Here is a 19491-nt window from a genome sequence, read left to right as displayed (position 1 = left end):
TGATTGGATGGTAAACTCTGAGATTAGGGATTTCACCACAAATTCTTTTTTTTGTTTTATTTTTGGACCCCTCCCTCCTCCTCAGAATTTAAGTACAGTGCATATTGCAGACACTCAAACATTTGTTTATTGACTGAAGGGGAAATCCCTTTGTCTCCAAATCTGTCTTTGTGAAGTTCTTTTTTTTTTTTTTTTTAATTTTTTTTTTCAACGTTTTTTATTTATTTTTGGGACAGAGAGAGACAGAGCATGAACGGGGGGAGGGGCAGAGAGAGAGGGAGACACAGAATTGGAAACAGGCTCCAGGCTCCGAGCCATCAGCCCAGAGCCTGACGCGGGGCTCGAACTCCCGGACCGCGAGATCGTGACCTGGCTGAAGTCGGACGCTTAACCGACTGCGCCACCCAGGCGCCCCTGTGAAGTTCTTTTAATCACCATTCTTTCCTTTTTTTCTCTCCACGGTGCTATTAGCGTGTTAACATTTTTAAAAAATGTTTTATTTATTTCTGAGAGAGACAGACAGAGCGTGAGTGGGGGAGGAGTAGAGAGAGAGGGAGACCTAGAATCTGAAGCAGGCCCCAGGCCCTGAGCTGTCAGCACAGAGCCCAATGCGGGGCTTGAACTCTCAAACCGTGAGATCATGACCTGAGCCAAAGTCGGATGCTTGACCCACTGAGCCACCCAGGGTACCCCCGCGTGCTTATGATTTAAATGCTTGCTTACCACCAAATCTTCCCATAGTTTTCATCAAGGTGAGACTTAATTGTAACAGAACTGTTGGCACGTTCTTTTTTATATTTGGGAAGGACAGTACAGTTGTGGGCCATACAGCTCCATGACTGAATTTCTTATAGCAGTGAGGGAGTATGTCTTTTAAGGCAATATGTTTCTGAATGTAAACAAGTTCTCTCACTGTGATTTGTATTTGGTGGTGTAAATTTAACTCTGATTACTAGTGCAAGTACTTGGACTTTTGGGCCATCTTGCTTCCAAGGAGTGTTTTCTGCCGATTTCAGGTTTCTCCCTTTGGTTTCACCTCCATTCCAAACTGTCCCACTTCAGAGCGCTCAGACTCAGAAATTGCCGTCAGGCTCATAACTTCCATCCCTCCTCCTTCCTTGCTCCCTCCCTTGTTCCCACTTCCGCATGCACCGGATCCCCTGTCTTCTCCCAGTTCTCCAACCTCCACGTGCACATGGTCTCAACCCTGTTCAACCTTTGCAGCCACCTTTTGACTTTATCAGCTTTTCTGCTCTGTTTCCCCTGCTTCCCATCCCCCATGCCATGTTATCTTTTTGTCCCATCTCCCTGTTCCCAGCCCTGGAATTCCAGGCCACTTGGGTCCATTATAATCCACGTATTGGGGTTCAGCTGGGCTCCCGGAGCTTGAAGGTCTTTATGCTTTTGTTGACTCTGTCTCCCTTGTTACCACGTATTTGCAGCCATCCCCACTTAGGGTGTCCTGCACCCCCTCCTTACGACAGAGCCCAAGGTAGACTTCTTCACTCTCTGGAGGTATTCTTACTCGCCCAAGGAGATTGAGGGGGTGCCTCCTCAGCTTCTGGCTTCTTCTGGCTCTATCTCCGTTTTGTTGCTGTTATTGTTGTCTTTATCTTCCTCTCTGACTTCTGACATGCCTATCTCTGAGGCTGACCTCCTGAGATTGTGTTGATGAAACTGGCTTTTTAAGCCAGTTTCTTAACGTGATGAACGTGGGTTGTAGTTCTTGTTTTTTTGTTTGTTTTCGTGTCTGTTCATTGTGGATACAAGTGGTTTTGAAATGAGCATCTTTGGACAGCTGTATTGCCCACTTGTACGACTACAGGCAGCCCAGGTTTGCAGGACTCTGGCATGCTCAGTTTCGGTCACCACAGTTTAATTAAATAACACCCGTCCCCAAACAACATGGTTCAAATTTCAGTTCCAAGATTTATTAGCTGGGGGGAGTTGCCTAGAGTGCAGCCTTTGCTGCTAGCTTTTTCAGTCCACAGATCACTGCGTACACAACACATGCGTATGGTGGTCAGTGACCGATGTGGCTCCTTTTAAAGCCTGTCAGTGATTGGTTACTGTCTGCTTCTGTTGCTCAGCAGCTCACAGACAGCAGGGCAAGTGGTGGGTTGCTTCTGTGTCTCCTGGTGGTGAACGTACGTGACAGTTTATAAAATGGATAATTGAAAGAGAGAATTGGCCGATAAAGATGCAAAGTAAGTAAAGTGATAATGCCAGAAGTGAAATTCAGTTCAAAAGTAAATGGGGTTATGGAAGGAAAAGCAAGCTGCGGGAATGTTCACACTGCCTCTGTTCAGTGGCCTCCACCTCTGCGGCCAGAGGAACTCGGGGATGGCGAGGTTATCCCCCTGGTGAGGAGTGTGGTTGTGATGAAAAGGATGCAGATGTCCCAGAGGAAATGACACTGGCACAAGAATTCATATTAATCGAACTCCTGCAGAACATGATATTGAAAGTGCAAAGGTTACAACGTGGGGAACTGATCTAAGCTTGTGAAGGAATGTGGCGGTCTGTGAAGGCACGGAAAAGTTTCTCACTATGGAGTGTAAGTAATGTGACGAGAAGAAGAGAAAGACTGTTCAGACTATTCTTGGTAAGTTTATTACTAAGAAAACTTTAAGCCTCCATGTTTTAAATTACAGTGTAGGAAATACAGATGAGGTGTGCAATTTTTTCATTTCCTTGTATGTTTATAATTGACCGTAAGAGTTCTTAATGTTTTTGATAGAAACGTAAAAATTGCCTCTCATGGAGCGCCTGGGTGGCTCAGGTGGTTAAGCCTCTGACTCTTGATATCGGCTCAGATCATGATCTCACAGTTCCTGAGTTTGAGCCCCATGTCCGGCTCTGTGCTGACAGTGCAGGGCCTGCTTGGGATTCTCTCTCTCTCTCTCTCTCTCTCTCTGCCCCCGCCCCCACTTGCACTCTTGCTCTCTCTCAAAATAAATAAGCATTAATTTTTTTTTAAATTACCTTTCATATGTTTATGTTAGTTTATACCTCAAAAGGTTTAGGAGAATCCCTTAGGGTCCTGGTACTTTGTTCCACTTGTCATTATTTGCATATTTGTTCAAGCTTTTCCTCGGATGACTCTCTATTTGAATGGACGTGTGTACGCTTAGGTTTTTTCGTTTCCTTAAAAAAAGGTTTCGCCTACACCCAGTTGTGTTTGAGACCCACTGCTCTCTTGCTTTCCCTTCCCTTACCCCATTTTCTTCTGCAATAAGTTAGACCTGCTGATTCACTTTACTTACGGTTTACTTTCTCTTTAGTTTTTACAGTCACTTGACATTAGGCACCTTGAGGACAAAGGTCGTGTCTGTTTTTTTACTGAGTATTCAGTACCCAAGCCTGGGGACTGGTATATATGGTCAGTACTTGATATGTTTTATTTGAGGGAGGGAGTTCCTAAAAGCCTGCACCCAACACCCACCCTGCCCCATTCACCCATTTCTCTTGTGGAGCCTTCTCTGATCTCCCTCTCCCCAACCACCCCAACCTTTCTCCTTCTTTAAACAACTATGTAACTGCAGGTGCCTCCTAGAGCCTGCCAAATATGAGCCATTTATGCTGTTATTTTTACCCTTGCCCACACAAATAGCAGCTCCCTGAGGTATGTCTTTCCTGTGCATAACATAGTCATTACACATAGTTGGTACCGAATGCGTATTTTGTTGGATTTTCCTGCAAAGTGAGATTCCAGAGAGCTGTCAAGGAAACTCCATCCCACTAAAACAATTAAGGGTTGTTCTATGAATCTACGTATTCCACCCCCCCCCCCCTTTCTTTTCTAATTCTCAAACAAAAATTCTGTCTGGTGTATGTACTTATTTTAAAATCAAAGGCCACAAGAGTGGGGAATTGAGAAAGTGGCAAAATGTTAGAACTGGAAAGATTTTTAGAGATGCATATAGTCTCACCCTTTAATTTTATAGGTGAATCATTTGATGTCTGGAACACTTAAGTGATCTTCCCCAAATCACATGACTAGTTTGTGGTAACATTTGGGGCCACAGTGCAGTTGCCTAACCCTGTCCAGTGCCCGTTCCCATAGGCTGCCATGGGGCATACGAGAATATTGTTCAGGTTTGTGTAGTTGACCTGTTCAGAGATGCAGCTAATATTCTCATATTGCGTTTTGTGGATTAGCAAGTAGGAAATTGAATCTGTAAATTGATTTTCCTCTCTCCATCCCTTAATTATTTCAAGTTCTCTGACTAGATTCATTTGCATTAACTGGGAAATTCTGGAAACATTCGTCCTGGATGGCACAGATTTGTTTGCTGACATCTAAGCAAACTTTTTCTTGAAGTATAACATACATGCAGAAAAGTGCACAAAGCGTAGGCGTGGGGTTTGAATTTTCCCAAAGCACGCACATCCACGTGACCTGTACCCACAGCAGGAGACAGAGCGGCCCCAGCACGTTGAGAAACATTTGAAGAACTAGAAGGGTTTTGAAGCTATATAATTTTCTTTTTTCTCCCCGCAGGTATTGTCAGTCTGTGTGTTAACAACAATCCTTGGTTGTATATTTGGGCTGAAACCAAGCTGTGCCAAAGAAGGTAATTACTACAGTATAAATACTGTGTGTGTGTGTGTGCACACATGGGTGTGTGTGGCTACTTAGTCCTCTTCAGAATGTGACTGAGAAAAGTGTCCTGTCCTAATCTGTGGGTACTCCATAGTTATTGGCAGATGTGATAATGGTTTGAGTCTTCTTAAAACTCTTTTATTATTTTAGCCATGTAATGTTTTATTTACTTGTAAAACTTCATCCTAAAACAATGAAGAGGGGCTATCACCAAAAAATCAACCAAAGAACAAACCCCCAAAACAACAAAAAATAAATTAAGAGCAGTGAAACATACAAGCCAACATGGCCTAAATGTTTTGGTGCTGCACCCTGGAGCCCTTCTCCCTGGACTCTCTCCAGGAACTCTGAGGACACTCTTTTTTTTTTTTTTTCCCCAAGGAGTTAGTTGCTGAAACAGCCTGGAAAGATTACTTGGTAACCAGTTAGCATCGCTGGGCAACCAGAAATTTATCGTTATGCGCCCTACAGCTTTTAAAATTACGAGCATTTGTGGTTTCAAAGCTATAGTGAAATGACAGTTTTAAGCTTCTACATATTTTTTTTCTTTATATTGAGTGCAGAAATCTATCCAGCATTGATGAGATTACCGTAACTAACAAAACTCTGAATCATAGTACATTGCAGTAGTCCTTATTTTGGCTCTGAGGTAGGTTTCTCCCCCATGTGAAATCACTGATGGTCTTCCTAGGGAATTCAGGTTTTTAAAATTTTTTTAATGTTTTAATTTCTTTTTGAGCCAGAGAGAGACAAAGCATGAGCAGGGGAGGAGCAGAGAGAGGGGGAGACACAGAATCTGAAGTGGGCTCCAGGCTCTGAGCTGCCAACACAGAGCCTGATGCGAGGCTCGAACTCACGGAGTGTGAGATCATGACCTGAGCTGAAGTTGGATGCTCAACCAACTGAGCCAGCCAGGCGCCCTGGGAATTCAGTTTTGAAAATTGAAAAATTATTTTCCTGTTCAACTCTTCTGTGATTGTAATATTGGTCATTTAAACAAGTGTACTGATTTTTAAGTTTTCACTTATTGCTTAAATTAAATGTAGTAATTAAATGTAGTATAATTTCATGTGTTTGGTCAGCCGTCTATCCAGAGCAAAAGTGTCTTAAGTTTAACAAGATGAAATAGCTACAGACTTTAATGTTCATCTAGGCATAGGTATGAAGTAGTTTAGTTTGAGTTTAAACTTTGAGTTTAGTTTAACACATAAAAATAAAACTGAAGGTTTAAAAAAAGTAATTTTAATCTAAACCTAACATAGTATGCGCAGTATTTTACAAACTACTAGGTGCTTAATAATGAGCCTCAAGTAGTAGCTATTATTCTAACTAACAGCTTTCCCTGGCCCTGCCCAGGTCAGGAATGTTAGTATTCCTGACCTTAGAAATTACTGTTGTCATTTCATGTCTTTAAAATTGCCAATTTTCCCAGTGTCATGAGGGCTAAATTCTATGGCAGTGTCTTCTTGGGTAAGGAGATCCCTAAAGTCAGGAGCTAGGATTCTTCTTTTTTTTTTTTTTTTTTTTTCTGTTGGACTTTCATTATTTTACAAGTGGGTTTGTTTTTTGTTTTCCTCACCATCCTGATGTTTTAGTAATCTGATGAGAACCTAGCTTTTTCCAGGTATATAGTAAATACAACATAAAATTATTGTATTTAATTAAAAGTTTTCCTTCCATATCTGCCATTTATCCATTTAACAAAAACTTACTGGTCCCAGCTATAGTCAAGCATCTTGCTGGGCGCTAGGGATGCGGTGTGCTGGGTACAATGCAGGTGTGGACTTTGCTCTCAAGAAGTTGGTAGTCCAGGGATGATGCCTGAATGGCTCAGTTGGTTAAGCGTCTGACTCTTGATTTAAGCTTAGGTCATGATCTCACAGTTTGTGGGTTTGAGCCCCACATCTGGCTCTGTGCTGACAGTGCTGAGCCTGCTTGGGGTTCTCTCTCTCTCTCTCTCTCTCTCTCTCTCTCTCTCTGCCCTAACCCTGCTTGCACTCTCTCTCTCTGTAAATGAATGAATGAATGAATGAATGAATGGAAGTTGGTAGTTCAGTGTGAGACTGGGATATTAACCAAATATTCTAGTTCAAATGGAATTAGTGACTGAGGGGAAGGACAAGGTTTTACAAAAGCTTAAACAAAGGAAATTGGACCTTGACTGGGGAGTGTAGGAACCAGATCTGAAGGTGAAATGCGTACTTTAGGTGATGGTGGGAGGGACAGTCCTGCAGAATGTCCTGCATAAGCACATTACTTCTTTGATACACCCAGAGTGAGAGTACGGTGGGGCAGGTATTCTTTCTCCTCCTGAAATATTCAGATAATCACTTTTAAAGTCTTTTCTCACAGTTTGGAATTTTAGAGAATGTTATATAAGCATAAAACTTTCAGAACAAGTCCTTATTCAGAGGGGTGCCTGGGTGGCTCAGTCTGTTAAGCGTCTGACTCGATTTCTGCTCAGGTCATGATCTCATGATTCCTGAGTTCGAGACGTGCATTAAACTCTGTGCTGACAATGTGGAGCCTGCTTGGGATTCTCTCTCTCCCTCTCTCTGCTCGCTCTCTCGCTCTCTCTGTCTCTCAAAATAAATAAATAAACTTAAAAAAAAAAATAAAAAGAACAAGTCCTTATTCTGACTTTTCTTTACCATGCCATAAGTATTGAAGTCTTATCAGACCCGGTAAGGTTCATAATAAATTTTAAAACTTCTTTTTTCCCCCCTATGACAAGAGATAGAATTTTCTTTTTGGGTCACTTTCTATGTGTATTTGTGAAAAGATTCTTGGGTAACTTCATTACCCCATCTGTATTTTCTAAGGTAGGATTTGAATCTAACTTATGTATACTAGTTGATGTTTGCTTCTTGATTCTGTGATTAGAAACTTCTAACTCATTATTTGGTATTTTCAGTTAAAAGTTGCAAAGGTCGCTGCTTCGAGAGAACATTTGGAAACTGCCGCTGTGATGTTGCTTGTGTTGACCTTGGAAACTGCTGTCTGGATTACCAGGAGACGTGTATAGAACCAGGTAAATAAAAATACGCAGGGGAAAAGATGATGTCATGGGCACTAGTCAAAGATCAAAAAAAAAAAAAAGTTCTGCATTTTTTAGAAATGTGATTTATTGAACTCACTTGAGGCTTTTTTTAAAAAATTGGCCTTTGCATTTCCTTAGAGAAGAAATTTCATGTATTTTGCCTTTGTTAAACACTTTATGGATAGCAAAACTGTGCTTGTGTTTAACGTATGCCGAGAGCCTACGTAATCGAACTTGCACTTACACTTCAAAAAGTCTTCTTGAAACATACGAGTACTTTCAGTGTGGGCTCGCTAAAGCAAGAGTTCTTAGACATCCACTTCTTTTTACTGAAGTGTAGCTGACACAGAATGTCACGTTCGTTCCAGGTGTACTTAGAAACCTGCTTAACACTTTGAAATAAAACCGTCAGAATGTGTATATTTTCTGTTCCATTCAGGTTTGTCTACATAGGACATGTTTCCTATTTAAATGGGAGTAAGCCAGTTTCAGATTAAATGTTGAGAACCCTGAAAATGGCTGGTGGAGAAAGCCAAGATCTGTATGTGAATTGTATAATAACCATGTTTGCCCATGTTTTCAAATGATGAAATTCTGTTTTCTTTAGTGAAACAATAACAGCTGTTGCTTGCATGCTTTCTGTCTGTTAGTTCAGGTCGACCCCTGTGGTGGCAGATTCTGTGAGTAACTGAGTTATGAAATAGTTCGTTGTCCCTCCTGGATCGTGCTCCAGAAGAGAACAGTTCTGTGTCTACTTCGGATGTGTTCAATTGGGACCATAACACGTCTTTTGTTGTTATTTGTTTCTAGAACACATATGGACTTGCAGCAAGTTCAGGTGTGGTGAGAAAAGATTGCTCAGAAGCCTTTGCTCCTGTTCGGATGACTGCAGGGACAAGGGTGACTGCTGTGTCAACTATAGCTCTGTGTGCCGAGGTCAGGTTCCCATGCACCCATCGGGCTCTGCAGCAGCCCGACATCCTTCTAGGTGTTAGCTGGGTTTTGCACAGGTGTCATTTTTTACATTAGGAGTCATATTTGTTGACCAACTGTCTTAGCTGAAAAAATACTTAAAAAACATCTTATTAGAGTAAAATTCAAATAAAGAAAGTATGTAATGAATCTCGTACTCATCAGTCGTTTAAGAATCACTATTTACACATGGCAAATCTTGTTCTGTCTATAGTAGTTCACTCTCCTGCTGCCACCCCTTCATGTTATTTTGATATTAGCTACATTTAAAAAATTTTTTTTTATTTTTAAAACAAAATTTTTTTAATGTTTATGTATTTTTGAGACAGAGACAGACAGAGCATGAATGGGGGAAGGTCAGAGAGAGAGGGAGACACAGAATCGAAGCAGGCTCCAGGCTCTGAGTTGTCAGCACAGAGCCTGATGCGGGGCTCGAACCCACAGACCGCGAGATCGTGACCTGAGCTGAAGTCGGACGCTCAACCGACTGAGCCACCCAGGCGCCCCGATATTAGCTACGTTTTTAATGCTGCTTTGTGGAAAGATCACTTTTTGTAGTCCTGGCTATCTTTACGTTCCAGGTTCCCTCGTAATGTAAATGAGAGCAATGTATGCCATGTGTTGAAGGAGTAGATGTGAAATTACTGCCCAAAGTTATATAGGGTATTATGTAAACTGATGCTATTGTGAGGTTTCATCCAGTTGCAGGGTTCTTTGAAACTGATAAGAGGAACTAAGACATCAAGGATTTAATACTAGAAGATGTTAGTGGATAAAAGGAGGGTTGTAAATGTTGGCTGAAAATATGAACAACTTGAAAATGGAAGAGATGCCTTTAAGTTCTCACAAATGCAGTCACATGTTTGAGTCTTGCATTTAGTTTTCTGTTCATTGTTTTTCTTCCTGATATCAACTGGCAGTTATTTTGAAACACAATAACTTACTGTATTTATTGTATTTCCCTAGAACCATGACCCATATTACGTATATATGTGTTAACATGTTTTGTTTTTGGAATCTGTCCTAAGATGTCTCACAGCATCACAGTTATTGTCACTATTCAATATGTTCACTTTGTTTTATTTCTTGAAAATATTTTAGGCGAGAAGAGTTGGGTAGAAGAAACATGTGAGAACATTAATGAGCCAAAGTGTCCAGCAGGGTAAGATGATATTCTGAGATACTATTTTGTTAAGGTACTATTTTTTTTTCTCTTTCCAAATTGAAAAGATAAAAGTAATAATTAGTCATTGGTTCATTAAATGTTATTTTTAGTCAGGCCCTGTGGTGGGCACTTGTGGCATACCGTTGATTATGGAATGTTCCCCACTCTGGAAGCTAATGGAAAAAAGAGAGGCCACGACTATTTAGTCTTTAGTATTCATGAGGGTCGCTGGAAGTGTGTTGTCTTTCTCCTTAAGAAGAAAGGCCCTTTACTTAGTTTTGAGAATCAAACCTGTAGCAAGTTACTTTACAGCTTCCTTTTTATTTTTTATATTTTGGTTCACTTATAAATTCGGGGGATAAGCAATGTGTCTGTGAGAGAATGTTGCATAAGTTTTATAATTCATCTTTGTTCTTTTTGTCCTTAAAGTATTTTGCCCAGTACCTTGTGTATACTAGGCCATCAAAAAATCTTGTGTGGAATTCAAAGGGGGAGATTTTGTGAAGATGTAACGTAAATTTTCTTTGCTCCACTTGAGATCTACTATTTCATATAATTTGACTTATTCATCTTCAGAAACATATTTTTACCTTTTTAAAGTAATGAGTTTTTTCCCAAACTATTCAACATTTTAAAGCTGTACGTTAGCTTATTTTGTTTGTGTATATAATTTAGTTTTGCTTTATAAGATGGGCGTTTTTTTTTCTTTTGGATGAAACAGTACTTTTTTTTTGTTTTGTTTAAAAGAACAGTAATAGCAGCAGCAAAAACTAAACCCAAACCAAAAAATTCCAACAGAAGAGACTTTTTTCAAAGGGTGCGCTCCTGTGCCTTGAGCTGTCTTTTAAGTTCAAGATATCTTGGAAAATTTAGACTTAGTGAATTTTTAATCTTTCTTTTCCTTCTACATATTGATCATTACTTTTCAGTTGTAATGTTGATCCTTGTAGTGGATATGTAACTCTTCCTTTCTTTACAATAAGATCATAAGTCAGAACATGTGTTATTCTACTGGAAGTTATACCAGTTTATTTACCTGATGGCACAATAAACTGTTTATGTTTTATGTTGATTGAATACAAATAATTTTATACAGTGATGGACCATTGAGACCCTAGGCATTGGTTCTGGAATCTTCCAACTGAGCTATGATGCAAATACTAGTTAGTGGAAATCACATACCAATATATATATTTTTTTCTTCTTTTGTGTTTGCATGTGAGAGTAAGCTGAGGAGGAGGTAGAATTGAAAAAGGCAAGAAGAGTTTAGCATTTGCTCTCAAATTTTAAATTACTGAGTAAGCTTTAAGTGGAAAGTTTTTTAATAGTTATCCTGCAGTGTTCAACTCCCAACTCCCTACAGTCTCCCAATTATCATTAGAAGTTCAAAATTTCTGAACCATGCCCATTTGGGTTTGGCCATGTAACAGTTTTCCATAGTTATTCACTTTGACTGAGCACATCATTGTACGTGGGTTTTTTTTTTTTTTTTTTTTTTGCCTCCTTTGGATTAGTGCACCACATACATCGTGTGTGTGTGTGTGTGTGTGTGTGTGTGTGCACATGCATGCACACGCACATGCCCTCATTGTTCATTTCTAGCTTTGGATCATTTGTTGTTTATTTATTTAAATGTAGTAAATACATCTCAAACTTCTCAACTAAATAGTAACATCTTTCAAATACAGTAAACTTAAAAACCAAATGTTATGGGGGCGCCTGGGTGGCTCAGTCGGTTGAGCGTCTGACTTCGGCTCAGGTCGTGATTTCGCTGTCTGTGAGTTTGAGCCCCGCATCGGGCTCTGTGCCGACAGCTCAGAGCCTGCAGCCTGTTTCAGATTCTGTGTCTCCCTCTCTCTCTGACCCTCCCCTGTTCATGCTCTGTCTCTCTCTGTCTCAAAAAAAAAAAAAAAAAAGGAATAAACGTTAGAAAAAAAAATTAAAAAACCACAAATATTATGTATAATTTTTGTGATATGGGGTACCATCTATTAGATTCATGTAGACAATATCAAAAGGTGGTTGTTCAGGAAAAATCTTAATGGAAATAAAAACATAATTTAGAAAATGCTGTTGCTAACATTTATTCTCCTGGAGATTGGGAAAATATTATTACATTTTAGTAGCATTTGGTCCAGCTTTTGGAATAGCAGGAACCATGAATGATGTTCTCCATATGGTGGCTCAAAATGGTGTAAATGCTTGAAATACTATTAGACGATATATGTGTATATATATATGTGTGTGTGTGTGTGTGTGTGTGTGTGTGTGTGTGTGTGTGACATATATATATATAGTGAAATATAAAAGCATATATATGAATATAAATGTAATATCTCCTTTATAAGAATGCTTGTTGAACTTGTTAATTTACTTTAGATTACATACTGACCTCAGTGAAAAATTTTCATTTTTCATTTTTCCCTGTGCCAGGGAAAAATCTTCATTGGATGTGTATCCTCCTTCTGCTTCTTTAAACATTGTTTTTCTTCTTTCTCATTACCCAGGTTTGAAGCACCTCCTACCCTCTTATTTTCTTTGGATGGCTTTAGGGCAGAATATTTACACACTTGGGGTGGCCTTCTTCCTGTTATTAGCAGACTAAGTAAGTAACTTCGGAGTTCACTGTTGAGGTGTCACAGTTTCAGTGAGATAGACTAGGGAGGCAGTCTTTTTTTGGAAAAATACTGGCAGAATGTGTTTTACCAAACCTCTCTATGGCAAAGTAGTTGAACCTGATGATAAGGAACTAGTCTTCAATATTGTAATTACTTTGAAGCTGCCTTTTAAATACTTCTAAGATAATAGTTATACACACACACACACACACACACACACACGTGCGTACAGCATGTGTATATATACAGTTGTATATAAATATATACACACGCATATAAATCTGTATGTATTAGAATTTTGGATTCCTTTTGTGGAAAAATCATTTAATAATTATTACATCTTAAAATAGAATTTCAAAAACTGAAGGTATTTCTGATATGCTTCTAGTACTGTAGACATTGAATATTTGCTAGTTATCCTATAATACCATGTAGCATCCTTCCAATTTCTTTGCTTCACTCAAGGCCTTAATTGTATGATTATTCTGAAATCAGAATTGATTACAATGATGCAATAGTAGAATAGTTTGCAATTATTGATGCAATAGTAGAATAGTCTTTTCTTAATATTAATGCCAGAGTTTTAAATCACATTAACCCCCAGTTATATGGGTATTACTTGTATCATCGTTACTGAAAAAGGAAAAAAAAATAGTTTATGGGTATAAAAATTAGAGAACTTTGCTCATTATCAGTGATCAATAATTAAGTAGTTCCAGTGGAACGCTAAACTGAAATGGAAGTAAATACAACTATGTTGGAGTTCTGAATTGTAAAATATTATTTATTAGGCTTGAGTGTATGAGATTAGTGTAAACATTAAAATCACTCTCAGTAAATACATGTGCACATTTATTATACTTCTTTTATGACAAACCAAAATAATTTGGGAGTATCTTTTTAAAATTTCAGTTTTTCTAAATGTTTATTTATTTTGAGAGAGAGAGAGAGAGAGAGAGAGAGAGGGAGAGAAAGGAGAGTGTGAGCAGGGGAGGGGCAGAGAGAGAGGGAGACACAGAATCTGAAGCAGGCTCCAGGCTCTGAGCTGTCAGCACAGAGCCTGATGTGGGGCTCGAACTCATGGACTGCGAGATCATGACCTGAGCCAAAGTGGGATGCTTAACTGACTGAGCCACCCAGGTGCCCAAAATTTCAGTTTTTAATTTCTACCTAAAAGAAAATCGTTTTTGTAAATAATTATTTGACTTGGAAAAAAAAAAAAAAGTCTTTAGCAAAAAGCATGCAAGAGCAGGGAAGGCTTTATTCTTACCTGTTAGGCCCGTGATGGGCTTTGAAGCTTGAATCTGGCCCTTTGTTGCCATTAAAAGGAAAGTTTGTTTCAATGGCACCAAACATTGCATCCTGAGTTCAGAATTAAATAGCTGTAGCTACCTGTATGTGACGTTTAAAAGAAATCAGTACACCATTTGCCTAAGCCCCAGCTTTGGATAATTGAGGAACATACTCTGTAATTCTGCACTGTTTGGAAGGCATTGAGATAGACACATGCCAACCTGAGGGGCATTTTTTTGGCAATGACTTATTGAGATGCTAGAATCATTAGGTTTATGTTTTTTTTTGTTGTTGTTGTTTTTTTTTTAATAGCAGAGGCGGGAGAAAAGGAGTGTGACACCAGGGCTAAATCTGGAACAGTCTGACTTCTGTGCCTTTCTCTAACTTGAAGCCAGAGATGGCTTTTTGTCTTTAGAGCAGTGTTGAGTATGTCCAGAGTGAGCTGATTCTGGATTTTCAGACTGAGACACTGCCACCCCAGCTACTGCTTCACCGTTGTTTTAATTTTGCAGATTTTGCTACTCGTGCAGTTTGTTTTTTCTCTCCTTTATTTTCTAATCAGTGATTCATCACTTACATATGACACCCAGTGCTCATGCCAACAAGTGCCCTCCCTTCATGTCCATCACCCATTTAGCCCATCCCTTCACCCAACACCCCTCCAACAACCCTCAGTTTGTTCTCTGTATTTAAGAGTTTCTTATGGTTTGCCTCCCTCTCTGTTTTTATTTTATTTTTCCTTCTCTTCCCCTGTGGGCATCTGTTGAGTTTCTCAAATTCCACAGATGAGTGAAATCATAGGATGCAGTTTGCTTTTTTTAAATTATCTCTTGTAATTTAGGTATGTGACCACCAAATAATATCAGACAAAGATCTAGTAGGCATCATTATTACAAATGGTCTACCCGGAACTTAATGTTTTTGATAAGTATGGGATAATTATTTCATAGACTTAATTATTTTGTTTAATATTTATCTGAGGAAAACTAACTTGAACACTGAATTTGAATCTGCAGTGTTGCTTTATAATTAACCCTAAATTTTCATATGGTTGTAAATCCCTCCTGGGTTAGTTTTTTTTAATACTATTTAGACTTACTTCGTACCAAAGCTAGATGAATTAAACAGATTATTGATTGCATTTAACAACAATCTTTGATTTTTTTTCCCTTATAGAAAACTGTGGAACATATACCAGAAACATGAGACCAGTATATCCAACAAAAACTTTTCCCAATCACTACAGCATTGTCACTGTAAGCTCCACATTTCAATTTTTATATGTTCACAGAAGTGAGATGTAAATGTTACATTTTTCGAGGGAATAATTAGACATCAGATCAGAAAAGAATAACTTTTTTCCAAAATGCAGTTAAGCAAGGAAACCTAGGTTTTGGTCTTTGCCTCTGCCACCAACTAGGTGTAGTTCGGGGAGGATCCCTTTCATTCTGGTCTCAATTTTTCCATCTTGAAAAGAGGTGACTGAAGACTCTAAGAACTGAGTTCTTGGTTTCCTTTCAGCTTTAAGATTCTCCAATTTTTGTGTCTTGTTTCTTCTTATGGTTTTGTAGCTTGCTTTGTTGGTACAAATCTGTCCTACACTCATGGATTCTCAACCTGTTCCAGTCATCTTGATGTATGAATTTAAGCAAGCCACTTTGCCTGACTCTAGATAGGATTACAGCCCTGTTTTTGTTTCAAAGTTTGCCAATTTAATTGGAGTCCAAGAGAAAAGTCAAATTCATTAGGTGTTAGGGTTCAAGCCAGAAAATGAATTCTTTAGCTTGTATTAATGCAAGCTCTTCTCAGACTGAACCAAAACATAGTTTGTTCTACAGAAATTCCTTACTCAGCAATGCAATGGGGAAATAGGGCACTTTTTTAGAAATTGAGGAAGCTGCCTATTAATATAGGCCCTTATCCATAGCATTCCTACTTACTTTCTCCTGTTAAATAAAGTACAAATACCATATAAAATCTTGAGTGGTTGGTTGTATTTTAAAAATCCCAAAGTTTTGTTCTTTCCTCCTTAACTCTGCCGAGTTCCCTGTAGCTTCAGTTACATGTTTCTCTTTGATGATTTTGTTTTGTGATTTTATTTAACATGAAAACAAAAAATACCTCACAACTTGCATAAAACCTGTTTTTATATTTTTTAGGGACTTTATCCAGAATCCCATGGCATAATTGACAATAAAATATATGATCCCAAGATGAATGCTTACTTTGCACTTAAAAGTAAAGAGAAATTTAATCCTGAGTGGTACAAAGGAGAACCAGTGAGTTGTTTGTTTGTTTTGGCTACTAAGATTTTTTTTTTTTTAATTCTCTTCTATTTCAATCAGAGTAAACTACCAGATTTCTCTGGAGCTTTTAATAACCTACTTCATTTATTGTGTCGTGGCCATCCTTTTGTAAATGGAGACAGATGCTGATCATCCTGAACACAGCTTGTATCATTGCGTAATGAGAGTAGTTTATTTCATAACTGGGTTTGGGTAATTCTGAACCATTTTTCTTTTCTGCTTCATTCCACCTTCTATACACCAGGAGTGTATAGAAGTCGTCAGGGCCATCTTTTGATCCACATGACACTAATGGTTTCTGAAGGAGGTAAACTTTGACTTCATTTGCATTGGCTAACACAAAGATTCTTTCTGGCCATGACTTAGATGTGTTTCTTTGTATTTTTCAGAAATGTCCACAAAAATCCCATGGGGTCTTTTTAGATAGTCTTGATATTCTTCTTAGAAGGAAAAAGAGCATGATGGGTAATTTACAGGGTATAAATTCAAATTTTAGTGCTGACACTTAAAGCTATGTGACTTTGGGCAAATTATTCTTTCTCTGCCTCCATTTTCTCATGTTTATACTGTAGATAATACTGTTAACCTTACGGGGTTATTGTGAGGATTATCTAAATTAATAATTGGGATGCTTAGGGGGATGCTGTTTAGAACTGAAATTGGCAATAAGTGCTTAATAAATGTTAGTTACATAACAAAAATGTCAGCAAATTAAGCACATGTATATTTGGGGTTTTTTTCTTCTTTCCAGGGGAAACCCCATTAAGTAGGGGTGTGGCTCTGAAAGTTGCAGAGATTTCTGAAAACGGACTGTCTGTATTTTTTAGGTTAATTTAAGTTCTAATTATTTCATTTTGCTGCTGTTCAGAGTCATATTAAGTGATTATTTTATAGTCTCGCTGCTGGAGCTCCTTAACCTCAAACATCGTCTAGCACTTGAGGGAAACACACTGATGTTACATGAGTGTATACTTTGCTAAGAAGTGAACAGTTGTGTAATTTTCTGACTTGCCTTCATTCTCTTCCCCAGATTTGGATCACTGCTAAATATCAAGGCCTGAAAAGTGGTACATTTTTCTGGCCAGGATCAGACGTGGAAATTAATGGAATTTTCCCAGACACCTATAAAATATATAATAGGTAGGTATAGATGCACTTTTTCAGAATTGCTCATTTATTTATTTTTTAAACTCAGCTTCTCCTTTTTATCAAGTTCTAAGTTCTAGCATTTGCATAGTGCGTTAGCTGAAAAATGAGAATGGCCAGAATAAGAACTCTATCTCAGATGGCTTTTAGGTGGAGGGTAGGTGAGTTTTGAAGGGATGGATGGACAGTGAAACTAGACAAAGTTTTTTCTGGAGGTTGTCTAGAAAGCGCTGGTTACGTGTTACAGTTTGCATTCAGATCTTTGGGCAGGAATAAAAAATGAAGTCATAGTGACGGACTCCAACTTTTTAAGAGTCATGAGCAAATGAGTTCTCCATCAGGTACCTTTTGTGAAATGTATGGTGGACGCATGGGTTATTCACGTGGTAGCAATTGCTATTCTCAGATACAGGCATAATATCATCAGGTAGATGTCAGAAGCACATTTTTAAACCTAGTTGCAGCTTTCATTGGGATGTTTATGGGGACACCATTTAGAACTGTAATTGGCAATAAATGCTTAATAAATATTAGTTACATAACAAAAATGTCAGCAAATTAAACACTTGCCTTCATCCTCTTCCCCAGATCGAAGCTTCCCCAATGTGAACCTTAACTTTTGGTCCTTTATTGGGAAAACAAGTTAGAGTTTTCAAATAAAACTTTTACATTGTTTCAAACACAATTAATGCATGTAATTGCTTTAGTCTTTCAGTGTGCTTGTCAATAAGAAACACACTGATATTTTAAGCTCAAACAATGTCACAGACTATTTAATTTTGTTTATCCTTAATTTTAGTTCAGTACCATTTGAAGAAAGGATTTTAGCTGTTCTTAAGTGGTTGCAGCTTCCTAAAGATGAAAGGTATGTAGACGACTAATTTGTATGGTAACTACTCCTTTGTTTTATAGATATCACAGAATATTTAAAAATAAGCAGCAAGAAAACTTTGCAGTTGGCTCTCGCATTTTATATCCAAATAAACTCTTTAGGGAGCTCTTATGGCTACCATTTTGAAGAACTCCAAATCTGCAAATTATTTCTCAGAAAGATTAGAAATGTTACCCCAGTGTTGTAGACTTTTTAATCACTATCAATTGTTAAATTATTCTTTCCATTCTGTTTTACAATGTGTTTATAAAATATTACATTTTGATGCTGTTTGATTTAGACCACACTTTTACACTCTGTATTTAGAAGAACCAGATTCTTCAGGTCATTCATATGGACCAGTCAGCAGTGAGGTAAGTACCTTTTTATCAGTGATTACTTCATGAAACCTGGTGTCATGTAACTAAACCTGCTTTGAAGCAGGTTTCTAGACCATTCTAGCAAGATTCCATGATTCTGGGAAGAGTAGTAAGCACAATTTTAACTAAACCAAAGGATGCACTCTAGTAAAAATAACAGTAGTCTTGTCTATACTTTCCACAGTGCTCAGTTGAACTGATGGTAAATTAAATTCCATATTCTCATTTCCAAAGTCTTTATCCACTACATTTATCCCTACATTGGCTTAAAAACTAAGGGTCTTTGGAAGTTTTGTAAATGGGTAAGACTCCAATTTTTTTTTTCTTTCTTTTTTTTTTTTAAATCTTGACTTATTTTATTCTGTGTTTGAGAAACAAGAGTGTGGATAGCAAAGGTTCAGGTAGCCAGGGTTCTGGCCTGTCCATAGACTGGTTTCTTTTTTTTTCTTTTTTTTTTTTAGTTCTTGTTTTGATGTTTATTTGTTTATTTATTTATTTATTTTTTTTTGAGAGAGAGAGGCAGAGTACGAACAAGGGAGGGGGGCAGAGAGAGGGAGACACTGAATCCGAAGCAGGCTCCACGCTCTGAGCCGTCAGCACAGAGCCCAACGTGGGGCTTGAACTCACGAACTGTGAGATCATGACCTGAGCCGAAGTTGGACGCTTAACTGACTGAGCCACCCAGGCACCCCTAAGTTTTGTTTTTTTTCTTCTTAATTCAAGTTAGTTAACATACAGTGTAGTCTTGGCTTCAGAGGTAGAATCCAGTGATTCCTCTCTTACATATGGCATCCAGTGCTCAATTTTCTATGTAAATAGAGGAGAATTAGTCAAATAACACAAGAAGCCTACTATGATCTCTCCACCTTAGGAGATCTAGCTCTGACCTCTGAGATCATGCTTACAACAGAGCTTGGGCATTAAAGAATAGGAGATTTTGTCAACACTACAGAAAATTTCAAATAACCATGGTTTTATTGAACAGTTACTAGGAAGTTAGAGATGGGGAAATGGCTCATGTACTAAGGCTGTCAACATGAGATCTTACTTGACCTGACACCCTTTTAGGAACTTAGCCCAACCCTGGCTAGGTT

The 19491-nt window shown here is 38.4% G+C and overlaps 1 protein-coding gene across 1 annotated transcript in view; it reads left to right on the top strand.

Annotated features, from left to right (window-relative positions):
- ENPP1 (ectonucleotide pyrophosphatase/phosphodiesterase 1) overlaps positions 1 to 19491 on the top strand; it is a 68609-nt gene that overhangs the window by 25771 nt on the left and 23347 nt on the right. The window contains exons 2-11 of the mRNA XM_040449180.1: positions 4505 to 4577; positions 7521 to 7637; positions 8457 to 8582; positions 9720 to 9780; positions 12291 to 12388; positions 14871 to 14950; positions 15854 to 15973; positions 17031 to 17140; positions 17946 to 18011; positions 18319 to 18391. Of these exons, the coding sequence (XP_040305114.1) occupies positions 4505 to 4577; positions 7521 to 7637; positions 8457 to 8582; positions 9720 to 9780; positions 12291 to 12388; positions 14871 to 14950; positions 15854 to 15973; positions 17031 to 17140; positions 17946 to 18011; positions 18319 to 18391 (924 nt within the window). The remainder of the gene's footprint in view (positions 1 to 4504; positions 4578 to 7520; positions 7638 to 8456; positions 8583 to 9719; positions 9781 to 12290; positions 12389 to 14870; positions 14951 to 15853; positions 15974 to 17030; positions 17141 to 17945; positions 18012 to 18318; positions 18392 to 19491) is intronic.

Source organism: Herpailurus yagouaroundi, unplaced genomic scaffold (assembly GCF_014898765.1).
Source record: "Herpailurus yagouaroundi ecotype Mexico unplaced genomic scaffold, PumYag 198, whole genome shotgun sequence".
Lineage (NCBI taxonomy): Eukaryota > Metazoa > Chordata > Mammalia > Carnivora > Felidae > Herpailurus > Herpailurus yagouaroundi.
This window is presented reverse-complemented; position numbering and strand designations above follow the sequence as displayed.